At 41.3% G+C, this 22,536-nt stretch overlaps 1 protein-coding gene across 1 annotated transcript in view; it reads left to right on the top strand.

Moving 5' to 3' along the window:
- LOC124712323 (tachykinin-like peptides receptor 99D) overlaps positions 1-22,536 on the top strand; it is a 193,491-nt gene that overhangs the window by 21,957 nt on the left and 148,998 nt on the right. The window contains exon 2 of the mRNA XM_047242616.1: positions 16,044-16,192. Coding sequence (XP_047098572.1) covers positions 16,044-16,192 — 149 coding nt within the window. The remainder of the gene's footprint in view (positions 1-16,043; positions 16,193-22,536) is intronic.

A 22,536-nucleotide genomic window follows, 5' to 3' on the forward strand; every position in this document is an offset into this window, starting at 1 on the left:
CGCCAGTACAATAGTTGTTCCCTTGCATCTTTACTGATCACTAAGATGCGGCTAAAGTCTCGCGTGCCCCTCTCCGCTCTCGTAATTCACCATATCGCCATTTTTTTAACCGGTTGCTACCTGTGCCTCCACCGATACCGGCTTTCTGCTCATTGCCAGCTTGTTCTGCGTCTCTGCTTAACACAGCGATTTGACTTCGGCTATCTCCCAAGTTTCAGAAAACGTAAAATTTGGAAAATTAAATAGCCCTCAAAATAAGGGACACCTCACACACGTAACCTGAGGAATGGAAATGGCAGGGACCTAATTATGCCAGAAGAACACACAAATGATTGTAGCTCTTAAAAAGAAGCTGAAGTTCGTGTTCAAGGAAGTCTAGGTAATGGAGCGCTGAAAGACGATGCGTTAACGCAACAGGCCCTCAACTTGATTGTTTGGTATACAATACAACACATTTACAGGGAGGCCTCTTCTTGAATATATCTCTCTATAAACACTACGTTGGTCTCTGTCGGACCACTGATGTGAGTTGCCACTGTTACTAATGGCTTGGTAGGTGAAAGTTGCTTCGAATGTATACAGTATTAATGGGAATGCTCGGAGATTTAAAATTGCCCAATGGTAGAACTCTAATCGTCTATCTCTGTTTCCTTCTGGAAGGTACAGAGTCCGCTGTGAATGATAAGTGTAGAGAATGTGCATATTTATGGAGAAGACAAATACGTGTAGAAATTCTGCATGTGCTTGATGAAGGACTACGTTCAATCACCAGAATCGTTCCTACTCCACCAGCACTGTGTTGATTTGCACGTTCAGCTGGGGAATGCAACATCTCATGCAATTTAATCGAAACACCGAAAAACTCGAATTCGGTGCTCTGCTCTTACGAAACAGTCAACAGTTGTCTCTGGGAGCAGCAGCGGCGTTTCCATTACAAACCAGTACACCAATACCATATCGGCATACTCAGCGTTTGATAACATGTGTTGGGTGCTCTAAGGATACAATGCAGTCGCCCAACAAATTATAATTATACATGAGCAATACAACTGTGTAAACTCAAACGCAGCTTCAGCTTCAAAAGAAAAATTACACTTTTTGGAAACATAGCCCACGGAAACAACATCAGTTGATCTTCACGTCTTCACAGAGCTGCTGCGTCTCTGTGTCACCGCCAGTCCTGATGGAGTAACTGTTATGAAGATAATCTCATACAGATCTACACCGGTCACATTCTAAAATTAAAATACATGTTTAATGCGGTCAAAACTACACTTCTTTCAAATTTTTTAGATTTGATTTTGGAGAGGATCTACCATGAACAAAACTCAATTTTTAACTTTTGTTTCCCAGACATGTTTCGCCGATGTTTCAGCGTCATCTGGATACTTTCTATGATCGTTTCATAGAACAGTAAAAACGCTCTTTACCACTTCTACAAACACAAATTTGAGTCTTTATGTCAGTATTTACAAATTTCAAAGCCAAGAGAGTTATTTATATATACTTTGTTACCACTTACAGTGGTAATCATTGATTTTTATATTTTTTATCGTAATTGGTTTCTTTCACAGCATCATCAGCAACCAAATAGAACTCAATGTAGAACAGTAATTTACTTCGAAATCTTGAGACTGGGACTGTTATGGTTTTACCCAATATTAACTAATTCTTTGTGGAAGATGGTGTGTGCATATCTGTTTGAAATACTTTTCGCTGACTTTTTCTGGTTTCCTCATTTCACTGTCACTGTTTGCAAAATACAGAAACAATATGGCAGACAGCTGAACAGTTGCATATTTCCTTGGTGGCGGTTCCGAAACTTTGTGACGTGTATCTGTCATATTGTGTGTGTATGTGTTTCTGGAGAGGGTGGATTGGGCATGTTTATGGACTGGTGTTGTCTTGTTGTTCTTCAAGAGCAGAGAAAAGAGTTCCGTCGTGAAAAAGTGTGTATGCATTTATTATTTGTTTTCCTCCAACAACGCCTTTTTGTGGTTGGAAATAGTATCCTGTTACTAATTTTTGTAGGGAGCTGTTGCTGCGTTTAAGAATTTTAAAGTCTCAGTTGACATTTGTGGGGCTGTGTGTCACATCCATAAGGTGTACAGCAAATGTAGAATAATAGATCTTACTTTTAATGATCTTCCGTGTTTTATTTCTCGGGATTAAAGTTTCTGCTTGTCTGTCCTATATAAATTCATTTACAGTCCCAGTATGTCAGCTGATAAATACCAGCTGTGTTGTGTCTGTTTATGCTTGTGTTGGTTGCCCATAGTCTTCTCTGTATTGAGTTGTCTGTCCCGTAGGGTACATCTAGCCCTTGGTTTTTTGTAGTGTGTTGCTATTCAATGGGCTGCTTTGTTGTTGCAGGTGGTAGTGTGCCAGCTGTTTGTTGTTATGAGAGTTCCTTGTCCATGTGTGCTTGTGTGTGTGTTCAGTGTGCTTGTATTCTGTGTGTTTGTGACCGATTGTTATTTTCTGTGCTATGTATCCCCTCTATTTCTATTTTAAATTTTTAGGTGTGTTTATCGATCGCTGTTGTTTGCACAACAATGTTCCAAAGTTATTTTAATTCTTTACACTGTCAAGACTGTTTTCAAGTTAAATTTTTAATAGGAAAATTACTGTCGATAAATAAACGGTATAACGGTGCTATTATGTCCACCGTAGGATTGCATATTTGTTCCCTGGTAAAGTGTTAACTGAAAACGGGGTACAGGAACGAGGGATTGGAAATGATTGTTGAGTTATAAGATAAGGGCTGTATGTGCTTTAAAGTCGTTATATTCAATTGTTTTCGTAATATTTGTTACAATTCTCGGCGACACATAAATCAAGAGCCGTCACACGGTATCACGGTCCAGAGGGATATGTTCTTGGATGCAAGAGGCTTGAACGGTGAAGGCAAGAAATCAAGTAACGAGCTGGACAGCACGTCGTCTATAGATGCTGTTGTACCAGAAGAAGATGCGATTAAAACATTGTACACGCGAATTGTTGTTTTTTTTTTTTTGTTGGAATTTGACGTTTTTTCTGCCAGATCAAAATAACAGAACTTAATCTGGATTGATTTTCATACCGAAAACATAAATTACAAGTCGCTATTATTGTAATTTGCACAATGTGTTTCTTTCGACGATAAGGACTTTTATTGTACTGAAAGAGAAGTGTGATATTGTGATGAACTAGTTGCCCTTTGAGTACAGTACTCGTTTTTGTTTAATGGTTACTACGTGAAATAGGTAGCATTATTTATTCATAGACTAAACGCTTGTTAGGTACTAGCTTTTGCGTTATCGTACGCTGTAACAGGCAACTTCATTTCTGTAAGAATCTGGATTTTGAGCGTGGTCAGATCACTATTTTAGCAACCTAGTATCAGTATTGTACTGGAACAGTTGACAAAATTTTCAGATTTTTATGTTAGGCACCTAGTACGGTCGGTTCACCCGACTCTTATTATCAGGCCATAAATAACTACTCAACTACAACTACTACTGCTACTACTACTACTACTACTACTACTACTACTACTATTACTTGGCCAGCAATGGAGAATTGGTGGTTGAAATTCTTTCAGTCAAATCCAGTCTTTCACAATAAATAGCACAACCATCAAAACCCATAGCAAGCGGAGTACTGACAAGTAAAATGAAAAAGTACCTCTGTAACCAGCTGTACCTCAGTAACCAATAAAATTTAGACACATGTTACCACAATTAAAAATATTCATATCATACTACAAAAAGGCGAATTTGTCCTGGGCAGTGTTAGGCATGTAAAAGAAGGCAACTGTCTTTTCGACTTATCTCACAACTTTAAATGTATTGAAATCTAAACATCTTGACATACTCGTGCTTTTTTACGTGTTAATATTAGTGCACAGGTCATGTAATTAGTGCATCGTGTCAAGTAAGGTAACATGATGCACGATGTCACATAACACGACACGCCATCGTGTCATCCAACATGTCATTTGTCATATTGTGCAATATGACACAATGTATCATTAATGTTCTGGATGCCTGTGTCCCCACTCTAGGATACGTCCAATTACAGATGCACGCCTTACTCTCGGTAACTTCCTATTGTAGATGCAGCCCACACTCTAGACGGACATAAATCCGTGCTGTTTTTTCTTACAGTCCTCACTATACACGTAACAGAGAGTAGGCTTGAGAGAGAAGTGTTCCCCTCGGGGAAAAGATCAATCCTCCTCCCAGCCCCGCACAGAAAAAAAATTATGTCCCTTGAGGAACAAAAATGCACGCCAGAAATTTTATCCCACCGGAACAACATTTTTGGCTGTTAAATGTACGCTCCTCCGCCGTAAACGTATTGTGTACTATGGGTGGCGAGTTTTACTGATTTTGGGCACAAGATCAGAGACGATGAAAGACAAACTGAAAGATGCAGGTGTGCCAACGCCTTGCAATTAATGGAGCTCACTCCGCTAGGTAATTAGGGTTGTCTCGTAGAAAATCGCGATTATGTTAAAGTGTTTCGATTTTAATGTCACTGAAGCTGCCAGACAAGTCGAAAAGCTTGTTCCATTTTCCTACATCTCTACGTCTGCAGAGGACATATTTGTCTTTTTATGAGCTTTGGTAGGGACTGCTTCTGTTCTGGTTCAGAACGTTTACTCTACCATAATCTGACATTAAACCGCCATTGCTAGGCATCCGATGTAGATTTTTGTTGACTCGGGCGACGAGTGATCCGATACAGATTTTTATATTGCCTTGCGAGCCATGTTGTTTGAGCTGTACGTCGTTAGTCGGGATCCTCTAAGGTTACCTGCGTGGTCTGGTTGAACCTGTCCAGTATAGCCCACTGTGTTCCTCAGAGCACACAAGCCTCACCATAACGCAAAGGTCACATGCCAGAGAGAGGTTTTGTTTTATTATTTACTTGTTTCAATATTTTATTATTTTGTTTTTCTGTTTTATATATTTTTTTCATTTTTAATACCTTGTCTAATTTCATTAGTGTTTTTTTTTAATTTTTTTAGAGGTCACACATATTTTATTCATTACATATATAACTGAATGCAGTAACAGATGGAAAGTAACCATAAAAACTAAACACAGTCGACGAAATAACAGCAAACCTAAATAAGGTACCGATCGGAATATTTAGTACTCTGCAAAGTTGATAATAATGTATGTAATTAGTTTATATTACCAGATAAACTTTCAATATTACCGTATCAGATACATAAACTTAAAATCGTACTATATCGCAAATGCTACGATTCGCGGAACAAATAATACACTACTGAAATGCTTATATCTTGTTATTATCTCTTGTCATTCCGTAATTTAAGTATACAGTGATAAAAACTGAAAATTCAGAAACCGCCGCTAGAATAACTCACGTGAATACTTTTGACGCTAATTTTGTGACGACGAATCCGATTTAAATCGGCGTATGATTGGCTGAAATTAGCAGAAGAATGGCGAAGCAATGTATGTAGCACAAATTACTGTCAGATTTTTAGTCCTGTAAGAAAATTAATGAACTTAAATTTCTTTTTCTGCAAGATAGCATAGTAGTTTTTGAAGTAAACGCAGTAAGACATTTTCTGCTGGTTAAAAACAAGGCGACCTTTTTGCTGACAATTATTTTTATAGCAATTTTCGAGTTTTCTTAATTTTCTGTGTGGATATCGCTAAATCTTTAGGTGTTTAATAAAGCAGTATATCATTTCATACAGGGTTAGGCATAATTATAATTTGGTACGTCCATTGTTTTGCAAGTCCAGAGGTTTTTAGATAATTTAAGCCACTGATGAATAAAAGCATTAAAGCATAAAAAACGAAGCAATAAACAACTCTATTAATCTTTTATTTTTAATTATAGGCAAATTCAGCGCTCAAAATGCAAAGCATTTCTAAGAATACAGTTTCATGTGGAAACGTGCTATTTTTCGCACGTAAAACATGAACGATAAAATATTTTTGAAAAATTGGTTTATAATAACCATAATATGAAAGTATTTGTATGGAGTGTAGCCATGTATGGCAGTGAAGCATGGACGATAAATAGTTCAGACAAGAAGAGAATAGAAGCTTTCGAAATGTGGTGCTACAGAAGAATGCTGAAGATTAGATGGGTAGATCACATAACTAATGAGGAGGTATTGAACAGAATTGGGGAGAAGAGGAGTTTGTGGCACAACTTGACTAGAAGAAGGGATCGGTAGGTAGGAGATGTTCTGAGGCATCAAGGGATCACCAATTTGGTACTGGAGGGCAGCGTGGAGGGTAAAAATCGTAGAGGGAGACCAAGAGATGAATACACTAAGCAGATTCAGAAGGATGTGGGCTGCAGTAGGTACTGGGAGATGAAGAAACTTGCACAGGATAGAGTCGCATGGAGAGCTGCATCAAACCAGTCTCAGGACTGAAGACCACAACAACAACAACAATATTTGCATCATGTAATGTGCAACTTAAGAAGGGTAATTGTGGCAACGGATACAGCCTTCACAAAACAACAGGACGACCATTTGTTACATGTACCTTCTACCTTGTTACAGAAATCTGAACCAATTCGCGCAAGTCTGAAATGTAGAATTGGCGCGCGTGTAAGGAACCTGACAAGGAGAAGTGTTTTATGCACGTACAATCCAAATGAATCTAGACTCTTGAAAGCGAGTGTCCGGTTTTATCGTAAGAACGCATGTTATATTTATGAGATTCACATTAAACCGTTTCCGTGTATTAAAATCACGTGAGACCGGGGTACATTTAGATCGATTTTAAACCATCACAGGTCGACAACGTATAAAGTTTAGTGTCTAAAAAAATTTCCTTTGACATTATACATTTTTCTACCTCTGTGCAAAATTTGAACAGAAAACCTAAGTTTGAACTACAGAAGTGATGCAATCCTAAAACAGCTCAGACAAACTTGTATTTTCAAATCCAGACGGTAAAACCTATCATGCCGATAGACTGGTAGACCAAATTTCAACAATCAATCCTTCTCTAATTCGGAGCTATTTAAGAGTTTTTACACGTAAAACTCGAAAGAGGGTGACGGTTTTTGCAGGAAATATCCGAAGGCTGCATGTGCAAATGATGCTAATAGCCGAGAATTAGTGTCAGCCCAATTGGAATAGCGGAATCAAACCATTTACTCAATTTACGTGGACGGCTTTTAAACCGTGCTTTATACACGGTAGCGTAGCTACCTTGAGACTCATGTTCGAATGGTTGGACCATATTAAACCCAAAACTCTTAACCGAATGTTCCAGACTCAAATAAGAACCGAATACCGCGACCGCCCACCACCCGCCCTCCAAATATCCTGGAACAGGAGCCGGCCGTATTGGACGAGCGGTTCTAGGGGCTACAATCTGGAACCGCGCGAACGCTATTGTCGCAGGTTCGATGCCTGCCTCGGGCATAGATGTGTGTGATGTCCTTAGTTAGGTTTAAGTAGTTCTAAGTTCTGGGGGACTCCTGACCACAGCAGTTAAGTCCCATAGTACTCAGAACCATTTTTGAACCTGGAACAGGATATTACAAAAATGAACTGGTCGTATCTTTAGTGTCTGTGCTTATGAAAGTGAACCTTCAGTTTGTCAAGTGAGATGCAGAATAAATATATCTAATACAAAGAATGTATCCTCAGAATACTGTGATCTGGAGAAACACTTTATGGGTGTTTGTGGTCGGTTACCGTATCATGATCCAGTCACAAAACTCGGTATATGCTCTCCCGACAGTTTCTCTTGAGTAGATTCTTGCCTGTCTTGGTAAGTGTTCCATTTCGCTTGAATATGTGCTTCCTTCAAACACTATACTATACCAAATAAATTTTCGTGTACATTTTTTTCTCTTGTTTAGGGATGTTTAGTGTTTTCAAGAAACTACTTGCAGACATAAATCTAGAACTAGGTAACAACTGAAAATTTAAAGCAATTTTTTTAAAAATTTATCTTCTCTGAAGAAAACTGTGAAGTTATCTGGTTTCGGGACTTGACAAATTGCATTAGTCGCACGATAGGTCGCAACATGCATTTAAAGTCAGCCTCTCTGATTAGAATACGTATATCTGGCATTTGTCGATGTAGTCACCGGATTATGCAGCATGTACTAGAAGGGAAGCTGTGACATTGCCTCTCTCCTACGCCTCGTGATATACTGTGCTATGCTGCGTCTCCATAATGGCTCTGTATTTTGGTCCATCGCTACAACATACACGTAGCGCCACGTTTACGTAGTTCAAACAAATGAGTACGGACAGAGGAGAAATGCAGAAATATGAATGAATTGAATTTTTAACTACTTGCGTTCACATCCAGACAGTCAACCGGGTTCGTACAAGGTGTCTTCGTGTTGTAAATGGAATCACCAATGCAATGTAACCTAACACGTAAGAAAATATTACACAAACCCAGACGCAAGACAGGTGCAGGAATAGACGCAATTACAGAAGACCTTCAATGTAAAGTATTGTGGATTACACTTTTATGATCCTAAAGACTAGGAGAAATTTTGCTGGGAATACAAAGTACATGACAATGAATACCGCCTAGGCTTGGGTGGGCAACTGCGACACAGAGGTGAACATTCTCCAATATTGCGACAGTTCCTCGAGTTTAGAAAGCCATTAGACAGCTGCGTTGTAACAGGTAGTATTCTTGATGGCGACGGCAGCGGCTCTCCCCATGGACTCCACGAAAAGGCCAAGGCGTTGTGGTGCCATCCTGATCTGTAGCCACCGCTTGCGTATTGTGATTCTACTGAATTATCTGCAGAAAACTCTTTTATAAACTACACTATAATGCAAAATTTAATGTAATACTGGTTGGTTCCGATGTAACACAACAGACATACTCGGACAGTACATAAAGTTGGTTAAAAATTATCTGGCTCTTGTCATATGAATCTTTTTACGTATATGCAACGCAAGTTGTCGTTTCTGAATCTTTTACAAATTGTCTCCAACTCCAGTGAAATTGACTGAATCCAGGTGAATCCAGGACAACATCTTCTCCCCAACGATGTAGTGGGTTTCTTGGAGGATATTTTCCATGAATTAATCCCACCAAGGCGAGAGAAACACTAATCTTAATTTTGTCACTTTTTTAGAATCACTTTTTGAAGACAGAGCGCTACCTCTGTCGAAGCACTTGGTCAAAATACCTCGATTCTGACATGTCCGATAGAACAGATACTCCTCATATACATATATATATACATATATATATATATATATATATATATATATATATATATATATATATATATATATATGTATACGTGACAGTTCTATGACATTTCCTTCAGTGCGGATGCACTAATATCGTCCGAAATCCTACGGGAATGAATAATTTGCGAGTAGGCGATAATGGACGAGGGACACTGCATTGTAGCTGCGATAAACTAGAATTTTGGTTCTGTCAGGGATCGTGTCAGCCGAAGCGCTTAAGGCGACCTTTCATTAAAGCCGAGTATGAGTCCTAATCCGACAAAAATTTTCAACTTCAACCATTGCGTTTTCACGATGCCCTATGTGGCTGGAAGTCACTGCTTTCCCACTCACTCTTTCCCTTTCCTTCTCATTCGTCTGTTTCATAGACAGCGATGACGACCGGTGAATGGCCCATGCAACTTTATGCCTACTCACACCACAATACGTGGAGCACCAAAACGATCATGTCCGACAGTGGTGGATATACAGTCATATGGCTAGAGGTGCCAACACATAATGCACCCAGCAACACCGCCGCAATTGCGTAGCCACTTGCCAGTAGAGTATGCTCCCCGGTCACGGCATAACGCCAAACGCAGCCGTTTGTCCTGTGGTATTAACGGCAGCATATGCAGGGTCTGTTGTTCCCTTTCTGGGACCGTTACCCCAGACCACTTATTATTAAAATGTGGAAAGATGAACGATATTTTGTTTTTGTAGATGTTTCGACCACCAACTAATGACTCAATAAAACTATAGGTACTGATTATTTCTGACAACATTTTTTAATAAAATAATGAAACAATTCTTAGTGCATCGCGATTATTACCTTGAACTCTTTTTCAGGAAATAAAGTTGACTGTCAACATTGAGGATAGACACTTGTTGCAAAATAAACTTCCTCTGCGCCTCTCCTCTACCTAAGAGAATTTGCTACAACCACACTCTGCATTTCCGTTTAAAATCATCCAAGTTAAAGTGTGTACACTACACTTAGTGTTTGTAAAACACTTAACTGCTAAAATATTTACTTCTGTAACCGCATTAAATGAAAGGTTACACACTGCCAATGATTTGTGTCTGACCACTGCTAACGGTTTGTGTCTGACCACAGCCACAAATAAAAATGATAATTATAATTATTATAATAAGACTGGTAGCAGCGCCAAAAGATGCTATTTTGCAATTGAAAAACAATGACATTGATAAAATACCAATCTTCCAAATACAAAAAGAAACATTACTGTTATCTGCACGAATTATTCGCCGACACACGCTGTCCAAAGCACTTGCGAAGCGCCTGAACAGTGTTAAAACTTGAAATACAGCATGGGGAACTGATTTGCTGTATGTACTCTTGCAAACAATGTGTAGATACCACGTAAAATAACGAACGTCTGAAAATACACACATCAAAAAAAGGGTTTGCATCACTTCGGTTCCGAGAGTTCCGGAACCTGTACAGAAAAATGGAATAGAGATCAACATAAACATCATGTCGTCCCCTTTTATTCCTCATGAAAGCTACACATTTTATTTGTGCGACCATGCAGTGATATCTACAGAGGTGGTGGTCCAGTAGCACGTTCTGTTGCATTGATGCATGCCTGTATTCGTCGTGGCATACTATCCACGAGTTCATCGAGGCACTGTTGGTCCACATTTCCCCACTCCTCAATTGAAATACAGCATAGATCTCTCAGAGTGGGTGGTGGGTCATGTCGTCCATAAACAGCCCTTTTCAGTCTATCACAGGCATCTTCGTTAGGGTTCATGTCTGGAGAACATGCTGGCCACCCTAGTCGAGCGATGTCGTTATCCTGAAGGAAGTCATTCGAAAGATGTGCGCGATGGGGGCACTAATTGTCGTCCATGAAGACGAATGCCTCGCCAGTATGGTGCCCATATGGTTGTACTATAGGTCTGAGGATGTCGTTCACGTATCGTACAGCCGTTAAGGCGACTTCCATGCCCACTGGCGGCGTACGTTGGCCCCACATAACGTCTACCCGAAACAGCAGGGAACATCCACCTTGTTGCATTCGCTGGACAGTGTGACTAAGGCGTTCAGCCGGACGGGTTGCCTCCAGACATGTCTCCAACTAGTGTATGGTTGAAGGCATATGCAACACTCATCGGTGAAGAGAATGTGATGCCAATCCTGAGCGGTCCATTCGGCATGATGATAGGCCCATCCGTACCGCACTGCAAGATGTCGTGGCTGCAAAGATGGACCTCGCCATGGACGTCGGCAGTGAAGTTGGGCGTCGTACAGCCTATTGCGCCCAGTTTGAGTCGTAACACGACGTCCTGTAGCTGTACGAAAAGCATTACTCAATATGGTGACGTTGCTGTTCAGTGTTCCGTAGTTAGTGGTCATTCACTGCAGTAGTAGCCCTTGGGCGGCCTGAACGAGGCATGTCAACGACAGTTCCTGTCTCTGTGGCCGGCCGGAGTGGCCGTGCGGTTCTAGGCGCTATAGTCTGGAACCGAGCGACCGCTACGGTCCCAGGTTCGAATCCTCCCTCGGCCATGGATGTGTGTGCTGTCCTTAGGTTAGTTAGGTTTAATTAGTTCTAAGTTCTAGGTGACTGATGACCTCTGAAGTCGCATAGTGCTCAGAGCCATTTGAACCTGTCTCTGTGTATCTCCTCCATGTCCGGAAAACATCACCTTGGGGACACTCCGAGACGTCTGCGCACTTCTCTTGTTGAGAGCCCTTCCTGGCACAAAGTAACAATGCGAACGCAATCAAACCGCGGTTTTAACCGTCTAGGCATGGTTGAACTTCAGACAACACGAGCCGTGTACCCAGCAGTCAGACCCTTCCATCTAATAGGCTCTGCTCATGCGTGGTTGTTTACATCTCTGAACAGTCAAAGGGACTGTGTCTGTGTTACAATATCGACAGTCAACGTGTATCATCAGGAGTTATGCGAACGGGGTGATGCGAAACTTTTTTGATGTGTCTATAGTATGGATGGATAAAAAAATGTTCCCAGCAAGTGGAGGCAGGAAATAACCACGAAAAAGTGACAGCTTTGGAAGCCAATAGCCAGTAGCTCCTTCTTCTGGCAGATGGGTTGATGAGATAAAATATGTAACATATAAATACTGTGTAGGCCCTACAGCAGTACAGTAGCCACTACACAGGTAGCGTTGTTTTGTGACTTAGCATGTCGCTGGAGATCCTCCGCAGAACTACTGAACCATGCTATCTCTATGGCGGTCCACAATTGCGAAACTGTTTCCGGTGCAGTATTTTTTACGCGAACTGCCTTTCGATTATGTCTCATAAATTTTGCATGGAATTGATATCGAGCGATTTGGATGGGCAACTCATTGGCTCCACTTGGTCAGAATATTATTCGAACCAATTCCAAACAACTCTGGCCGGGTGACGAGGTGCACTGTCATCGATAAAAATTTCTTCGTTATTTGGAACCATGAAGTCCATGAATGGTCTCCAGGTAGCCGGACATAACCAATTCAAGTCAATGATGCGTTCAATTGGACCAGACGACACAGTCGCTTCCATGCAAACACAGCCCATACGTGGAGCCACCACCAGCGTGCACAGTCCCTCGTGGGCATCTTCACTACATGGCTTCGTGGAGTCTTCTCCACATTCGAACCCTGCAATCAGCTCATACCATCTGAAATTCGGGGCTCATCTGTTCAGGCAACTGTCTTCCAGTAATCCAAACCGATATGCTCACGATCCCAGGATCCGGGCTTGAGGCGATGTCATGCTCTTAGCAAAGGGCACTCGCGTCGGTTGTCTGCTGCCATAGGTCATTAAAGTCAGAGTCTTAGCACTATACAAACGGATACGTCCGTCGTACGTCCAACATTGATTTCTGTGCTTATCTCACACAGTGTTGCTTGTCTTTTAGCAGTGACACCTCCACGCAAACACCGCTACTCTGCGTCGTAAAGTGGTGACAGGAAATGCCTGAAATTTGGTATTTTCTGCACACTCTTGACACTACGGATCTCGGATTACTGAATTCCTTATGGATTTTCGAAATGAAATGTTCCAAGCGTCTAGCTCCAACTACCGTGCCGCGATGAAACTCTGTTAACACCCGTCGCACTGCCATTATCACAAGAGACACCTTTTCACGTGAATCACCTGAGTAAAAATGACCGCTCTGCCAATGATTTGCAGTTTTACTCTTTTTGTATGCGATACTATCGCCATTTGCATATGTATATACCCCTGTTTTATTGCTTTCTCCAACTCAGTGAAAAACTCAGCGAAGGCATTTTCATCAGGTATTTAAGTATATGGGCCATGTATGTCTCAGTTTCACTGTCACCAATGCGACAAAGTACACAGTACGTGTAGTGGCAAGACAATGGGAAGGAGACGTTGTTCTTTACATTTGCTTAACAAAGTGTAGCCTCCATACATTTTATCACGCATGAACGTTAGTATTTGAAGAAAAATATTATTGCTAACTTATGTAATCGATAGTACAGTCTTAAGAAATACTGATATTAGTAATAATGTTTCAAAAACAATCGGACCTTCATTTTTTATTTGTCACAGGGTTGCACTTTAATCATCAGGGTTGCGAAACACTGCCCTAGTCGGACTGTTGCTAGGCTCACAATAATGAAGCGAGACGATACCGAATGTTGCAGGGAGTCTATCTATTACGCTTGGATGGCAATCGCAGATGTGAAGTGGTTGAGATATCGCTTCGAAGCTCTGAAGTCATAATCCCTATATGACTAACAAATTTGGTCAATGGTTGATGCTAGTAATATATTTTCCCTGAAGAATTTAAGTATCTGCTTCCTTTGTGGAACGACTTACGTTTTTAACTGGCATTTAGTAGGACGAGAACGGAAGAGTGCGATTAGTAATACATATTAGTTGTATACAACGAAAATGGTCATCAAAAAGGAACTTGTGATATTATTTCCTGCAACAGTTTCAGTATTTATAACTGTGGCTAAACAAAAAGAGAATCGATAACGCATGGTGCATAAGATTTTGGTTTCGTATTTGGCATATTCCATTAGTAATTTTGAGTACGGATTTATTGCTGAAACAGACTCATGAATTTTCTTCCTTGGTACATGTAACTACAGATATCGTCTGTCCGTTATCCCCATTTCCCCCATCCTGTTCCTCTTCCTCGACCTGCTGATAACTTCGTCCATTTTTAATGTCATCTAGCGTTTCAACTCTGCTTCTTCGTCTCCTTCCCTTCAACGCTGCCTTCACTTGCAGGCAGTTTCTTAGCAACCAGAGTAGAGGCTTGGATGTTTTCTTCACTCTTGTCATTTCGGCAAGTTTTATGACGTCTCCTATTCCTCGAAGTATTTGTTCATTGGTTATTCAGTCAGTCTATTTCAGTTTCAGCGTTTTTCTTCCACTGGTCGCCCCAAAATAAGTATTATAACTGATTATGTCTCTTTCCTGGAAATGCCGGATGACTGTATAAATACAACGAGGTATTTCTTATAACCATAGCTATATCAGTATCTTCCTAGAGAGAAGGGTTTCAAGTAACTACGAAATTTCAGAAATTACGTTTCTTTACGTGACATCATGTTGCAAAAACAGTGTTTCAATTTCAAAGTTGTTGATGAAACATTTGGGGTCGCCATGTTTCGTTGGACGCTCTATGTACGTAAATGCAAAATATAGCAAGTATTTCAGTTCTCAGTGTCTATAAATTACGTCGCTGAAAAAAATAAAGTTCATAGTGAATAAAAATGGAAAGAGAAATGAGGTTCGACGGTCGAACACCTCAAGCACTTACAACCGGAAACGTTCCTGCTCAGCAACTTTCTTTGTGATCTTTTCGGGTTTTAATAATATTGTCATTAGTATTGTAGTTTCAGTAGTATTTTGTAGTATTCTCATTTCTTCATAGTGTTCGCAAGTAAAATGTGTAAATAATTAATGTGTACATTTTTTATTATCTTCCAAAGTACTAGTTATGTGGTTTTTGTTAGATTCCCAGATGCTAGCTGTAACTATGAAGAGTTAATAAATAAAATATAAATAATTTCTTTTAGACTTTCACATAGCTGTTGGCAAATCTACGGATACTTAGAAAGAGCAACGGCAACGAGGTGTGTTTTAAGTGAAAATGATCTTTTGCGGAAAGCTATGGATGCCACAATGACTTCACGAGATTCGAAACGTTTTGTATTTATAAAATTTCTTTAAGTGTTAAAACGTTGAGAATCTTGCAAACAGAGCGAATATTCGAAGAGTTCGTACTTCATTCTTCCCGTTGTCTTCCTAGCTTCGTAAGATTAAAAATGGCTTTTTTCTATAACAAAGCAGGCATATTGCCGCGAACTATTGATTCCAGTAGGATTAGAATACATGCACCAATATTTATCATACCTCTTTTATTACGGTTTGCATGGCAGTGCATTAGGTAAATACGTTTAGCACCGCAGGAAGCAACACTCCTGTGAGAAAGGCACCTTCTCCTTTTCTGGCATAAACCTTCATCACTTTCACCCTCTACTATGACTGATGTACACTTCTAAGCTTGAGATGGTGAGCACACGTCTCGTCCACAGAAATTAATTGGCGCAGCATATCAGTTAAACGGTTTAAACATTGTAGAAAAATGTTTAGATATAAGTGTCCCGCATCGAACGACTTTGAGGAGTTTCAGCTGGCGACAAACTCCAAAACAAAGAGGATTAAAATTATTTTTAGATAGCACCCACAACATTACTTCAGAAGCGCCGTATAATCCAGACGGTTTCTTTAGATACAGCCCTTTCCTTCCTCTCCCTTGCCTCTGCCTCTACCGGGCGCCGCCCCCTGTGACCCGGCTGGTGTGTGCAGTTCCAGGCGGCGCTGCTGCAGCGGTGGAACCTGCCGCACTTCATGTGCGCCTTCTGCCCCTTCGTGCAGGTGCTCAGCGTCAACGTCAGCGTCTTCACGCTCACCGCCATCGCCGTCGACCGACACCGCGCCATCCTCAGCCCTCTCAGGTAAGTCTTTGTACGCACGTAGTTACCTCCACTGTCGTCACCACACGATGTGCCATTAAGACTGCAACTCCAGGAAAGAAAGCCAAAGAGTGTGTACAGTGTGAAAGGCCACTCCTAAAGAAAAGTACTTTTAATTTAATCCAACTTTTCTTCTACGTCTTTACTGTTCACAGATGTCAAAGAAACATTTTCCCATCTTGTGTTCATCAGATGGATGTTGCACTCGATGCTAGTCTGAAGCAACGCACTGTGGTATAGATTCTGAGTTGCAAGAACGAGACAGTTTCACATATACATAAGAGGGCAAAGAAAATGTATCGTGATGACGCTGTTGATCGCGATACAATTACCCGTTAGGCAAGAGACTGATGAAAATGAGTACACTAAGACTCGGGAACCATTCTTGACTATTGTTAATCAATCTGACGCCCATTCCTGTTATGGGTGGTAGAAGGGATACAGAAGATCCAACGAAGAACGGCTCAGGAGCGTTACAGATATACTCAACAAACTCCACCGGTAGACTCTATATGAAAGGCGTTCTGTATGACGGAGAGGGGGTTTACCATTGAAATTTCGAGAGAGTACTTTCCGGGACGAGTCGGACACCATATTATTTCCTAGATATATCCTACAAAATAAATACCAGAAAAAAACTCGATAAATTAAATACAGCCATTCTTCTTATGCACCCTTAGCGAGGGGAACAGGGCATGGATTATCAGTTAGTGGAACCAAAAGTATCCTCCGCCAAACACCGCCAGGTGGCTCGCAGAGTGCTGATGTAGATGTTGATGAATACCTCCGGCGCAGCGGAGGGTCTACTACGACACAGACAGGTGGCAGCGTGTAGCGTGTAAACAGTCAGATTTTGACTCACAAACGTGTAACGTTGAACGAACTGTCAATCCGAGTACTAGAGAGAGAAACAGGTAGATGAAGTACGAAAGGTTTGCGTTATGTTAGTTCCGTTTATGTTGAACGATGAAGATAGGACAGAGACACAGGCATTCATACATCATAAATGTAGGAATTGCTGCAAAAAATAGACTACTAATTACATGAACGAGATTTGATGTGTAATGTACCTAAGTGCATACCATGAAATTATGCCAGGTTCTGCGTCCATATGACGATGACGGATGTCCCACAAGCTGCGACATTTAGCATTTGACGATGTCACTATGGATGCATTATACTATGACATCTTTTAATAAAACAGATCTGAAGACGGTCATTGCTGACTGAAAGCTTTGGTCTGGGAACTTACAAATCTGTGACCATAGACGTGAAATATAAGAAACTTTTTTTCTTGATGACAAATGTAATCAGGCAATGTTCGTTCCTCTTGGAACCCCTCCACACGCCATCATGGTACTGTTCGTAAGGGGAGAATCGTCTGAAGGGACGAAATTATGCCACTCTCGTGTACAGTGTCGCTGGTGGGCACAACACAATGGACACTCCTAGCTCTGCTGTCGCGTCAACAGAAGCCGAAACTGTGGTCGTCATGCAGACAGTCCGTGGTGATCCAAACATCATAGCAGTGTTCGAATCGATAATTGTTTTTCTGTAAGCGCGCTATGATCTAAGATACTACTGGACTAGGTGTACAGTACTTCTGTCCTCTTAGGTGCTAGTCATTTAGGTCCTGCAAGACGTTGACTATGGTCCTTGAACATGGTGCTCCATATATCAAAGCAATGTTCGATCGGACACTTCTTTTCCCACAAAAAAGCTCATCTCACGACTCATACCTGATATGGTCCTACGACACCTCTGGGCTTAGCGAACGATATGTCTGTCCTCTCTGGCGCTATTCACATGTGGTCACTTAGATGCTGCAAGACGTTTAGTATGCCCGTTCTCAAACCATTGTATCCAGATTCGTATTCCAGTTTTAACATTCTGACCAACAGGTGCAACAATGTCATTCAACATTTGACAACAACCTCAATAGGCGACGATGCTCTTGCAATCAGCCAACTATCTCTTCTAATACACGTTTCTCCTTTCTGACTCGGAGCAAGTCTCCTAAGCAACCAACATTCAAATGCTATTTTCGAATGAGAAACCTGCTGCATAATCTTTTTTTATAAACAATATGTTGATGGAATTACTCGAGTGTACATTGGACAACTGGGCTGCAGTGCTAATTATTTGCATATCCAGTTTACGTTTTCTGCATTCCGCCTTCATGGTGTTGCAATATTATTACCCAATACTGTATTTCTAAGTCAAGTATTATGCTTCTGATCAAGATATGCGGTCTACTAATTCATACCTTGTGAACTTGTGACACACAATATAAAATTTTAAATCAGTTATTGTGATAGTTCAGCTTTACTTGATATGTAAATGTTGGCTTTCGTCTCTAGACAAGTGGGAGACGTATGTGTACAGTTTTAAACAAGGCTGTTTCTCAGCACCCATACATAATTTTCAAACATAGGAATTTTACAGCCAAATAACGGCTTAGTATATTGACCTAAGTTTCGACACTACTAAAGGTATCTCCATTTGAGAAACCATGAAAGTCCATTGCAAGAAAGCAATGGTCTGAATTTAGAGTAGCTATGCTCAAGTCAAAAATAAAATAAAACACGTTCCAGCCTTAGGCATGTATGCCTAGCTAGGAACAACATCAAACTGAAATTAGACCATTCAGTGGTTGTCTGCTCTGTACAATTTTTCTCCTCCGGATCTCAGAAGTAAGGTTTACTGATTGCAAATTATTGGGTTGAAGTCCAATAAGAACAAGATTCTAAATGATACTATCCAGAATCGATCAACCACATGCTTGAAGTCTGTGAAGCCATCTTGGATCAATAGTTGGATCACAGGCAATTACGATTCCACAGCGAAGAACATTAGAATGCCCCCCTAACCGAAAACTAACGACGGAGGTTTCACGTTTCGATCTTCGCCGCTGAGAATGGTCGAGACTAAACTAAATCCGATCGGAACAAGGGAAATGTGGCCACATCTGGAAGAAGTGGGGTTATTATGAAAATGGTTCGAATGTCCATGGTGTGGAGGAACAGACAACAGGACATAATGTTTAGAACTGTTCACTCCACCCTTTCAAAAGAGGTCTGGACGACTCTCATGACACAGAATGCTTCGGTTTGGTTGTCAAATTTAAGCATTAACCTTTAAATATATTTAGTATGTGTAAGTGCACGCGTTTTTTCTGTAGTAGACTTTGGCAATAATCTATTTTATCACTGTAGATGATAATTACAACAATGTTACAGTTCAGAGTCTCGTATTTCTAGTAGCATGGATCAAGTGGAGTTCAGCATGGATTCCCTTCCCGTCCTTACAATTACAAGGAGGACTAATGCAAGTTACCGATCTTTGTGGAACAAGCTGGCCTCATTTGCAATGAAGAACATACAGGTTAAGTTAATCCTGTCGAGGTTATGACCCTTGCTTTCTCATTTTAATGCACATTTGAAACAGTTACAATTTTTTTCCTTCGAGTTATTTCACTAAAAATAAAAAAGCTAGTCATTTGTGAAACACTAAGGTTATGTGAAATTGCAGGTAGTGAAGCTTTATCCCTATAACCTCTTCATATGCATATGAATGGCTGTTTGATTTGAAGAAATTCTAGTATTCGGATTCTCTTCTGCGAGCCCAGCAATAATAGTCCCTTCGGACCAGAATATGGGAGTCAATATGAAGTATGAATGTGCCGAAACAAGACTTGCTATCAGAGTGAAACGGCGCTGGCAGAATAAAATCACACCAAAAAATTGGTAATGAAGAGTTATGAAATTTTGGGAATACATTTTTCTTGGTGACATACTCAAATGCTTAAAATTGAAAGACCATAGGTGCGGCATAGGCCATTACAAACTTGAAATTGTGGTACATTAATAACCGGTGTTACCACCAGAACTTTGAATGGAAGCATGTAAACGTGCATGCATTGTGCTGTACAGTTGCTGGATGTCAATTTGTGTCACCGCGGTTCCAGCCTTGCTGCACTCGGTCAGTCAATATAAGTGCCGATGATGCTGTTCGTGAATGACACATGAGTTCACGTCTGAGTGCGTCTCATTTGTGCTCGATCAGAGACAGATCTGTTGAGGGAGCAGGCCGAGGCAACATGTTCACAGTCTGTAGAGCATACTTGGTTATAACAGCGGCATGCGGGCGAGGGTCACCCTGTTGCTGTTCGTGTACGGCAGCACAACATATCGAATCACCAGATTGACTTCCGCCCCTGGTGCCTGAGTGGTCAGCCCGATGGAATGTCATACATAACGGCCCGGGTTCGATTCCAGGCTGGGTCGGGTATTTTCTCCGCTCAGGGACTGGGTTTTGTGTTGTCATCATCATTTCATCCCCATCGCCACACAAGTCGCCGAAGTGGCGTCAAGTCTAAAGACTTCCACCAGGCGAATGGTCTACCGAACGGGAGGCCCTACCCACCCGGCGTTTCCATACCAGATTGACGCACAGCTCTGCAGTTAGCGTGCGCGGGATAACTAAGAGAGTCTCATTGCCCCCCAGCTCATAACTGCATGTGTAGATCCCGTGTGTCTAGCACGAGTCATGTTGGTTACAGTCCTTCTGGCATCCTTCTAACCGACACACGGCCATTACTGACACCGAGGCAGAAGGAACCAGCTTTCACACAACGGACTTCCACCCTACCTACAGTGAGCTCCCGCTTGGCACCACTGACGTCGCAAGTGGCGGTGGTTTGGGGTTGAGTGACGCTACAGGGCCTCTGGCTCGGTACTGTCCTTGGAGCAACCGGTTTGTAACAGTTAGTTGTGGCACTGTGGTGCCAACCGCTACTCAGATTGCTGCTGCAGATATAGTCTTCCCTCTGGGTAGTGACCACGTCGTCGTCTGAAGCAAACAAGTACAGTACCTACATTCGCGCCATTCTTTCTCTAGTATCACGGAAGGAACAATTAGTTCCTAGTAGCCCTATTGCAAGACCTCGTTCAAACTCAGTGAGATGCTGATGACGGCATCTTTGTCGCCATAAAAGTATTCTTGACTAATATCAACTTATCACATTCGCTGTGATGTTCATGATAGTTCCAGCGTATCTTTAAAGCAAACCGGATTTGCATCCTTTCAGTGGCGCTACCAGCATCAGTCTTATGCTACTGGAGCGAAATTTGAACATTCGTCATTTTTATGATGCAGAAACACGCCTACCAACTTTCGATTATGTGGTTCAACTTCTTCTTGGTGATGCGACCTTTTTCCTAAACTGTATTTGCCAGGACGGTACCCAGATTTGTGTACAAATTAACCGGACGTTAGGTTAAAATGCTTAAGATATCAAGGACCAAAAAATGTTTATACAAAGAACGACCGTTAACAAAAGCCGCCATGGGCATTATAAAACCAGTTTCCGATATCTGACTAAGTTCCTTAAGAAATGTTATCATGTCTCTTCACACGCAACCGCACTACTTTCAGTGGCATTTTCCGCATTATAGCAAGAAACAGATGCCTCAAGGAGGCAACCTAATTTTAAAACTCGACTACTAAATGACACGGTCTCAAATAGTTCAAATGGCTCTGAGCACTATGGGACTTAACTTCTGAGGTCATCAGTGCCCTAGAACTTAGAACTACTTAAACATAACTAACCTAAGGACGTCACAAACATCCATGCCCGAGGCGGGATTCGAACCTGCGACCGTAGCGGTCACTGTTCCAGACTGTAGCGCCTAAAACCGCTCGGCCACTCAGGCCGGCGACACGGTCTTTTCAATGAACTAACATCACCGGTCACACATCAGTAACACATTTCTCCCACAAATTGAATGGTGCTGGGAGAGTTTCACGTTGGCTATTATAATTTTTCGAGGTTTTTATGTTAAGGCACACAGTCTTTTGACATACCATAAGTCTACCTTGAAAGTCAAAAATGTTGGACGATGTTAGGTCTCAGAGCACCTATGAGAGCGTGATTTAGATTATGATTTTAGATTATGAACCTCAATTCGACATTGATCCATTTACGCCGGCCGCGATGGTCTCGCGGTTCTAGGCGCGCAGTCCGGAACCGTGCGACTGCTATAGTCGCAGGTTCGAATCCTGCCTCGGGCATGGATGTGTGTGATGTCCTTAGGTTAGTTAGGTTTAAGTAGTTCTAAGTTCTAGGGGACTGATGACCACAGCAGTTGAGTCCCATAGTGCCCAGAGCCATTTTTTTTTTTTTAATCCATTTGCCAAGATTTCGAAGGTGACGTATTTAATCCATCTTCGATTTCACTTCTTTATCCTTTGTATGTTTGAGTTCATTTGTTTTTGCTATTGTCTTTCTTCTGTGATGATTTCCGAAAGACATAATACACTGAGGC

The sequence above is a fragment of the Schistocerca piceifrons genome, chromosome 8 (genome assembly GCF_021461385.2).
Source record: "Schistocerca piceifrons isolate TAMUIC-IGC-003096 chromosome 8, iqSchPice1.1, whole genome shotgun sequence".
In the NCBI taxonomy this organism is placed as follows: Eukaryota; Metazoa; Arthropoda; class Insecta; order Orthoptera; family Acrididae; genus Schistocerca; species Schistocerca piceifrons.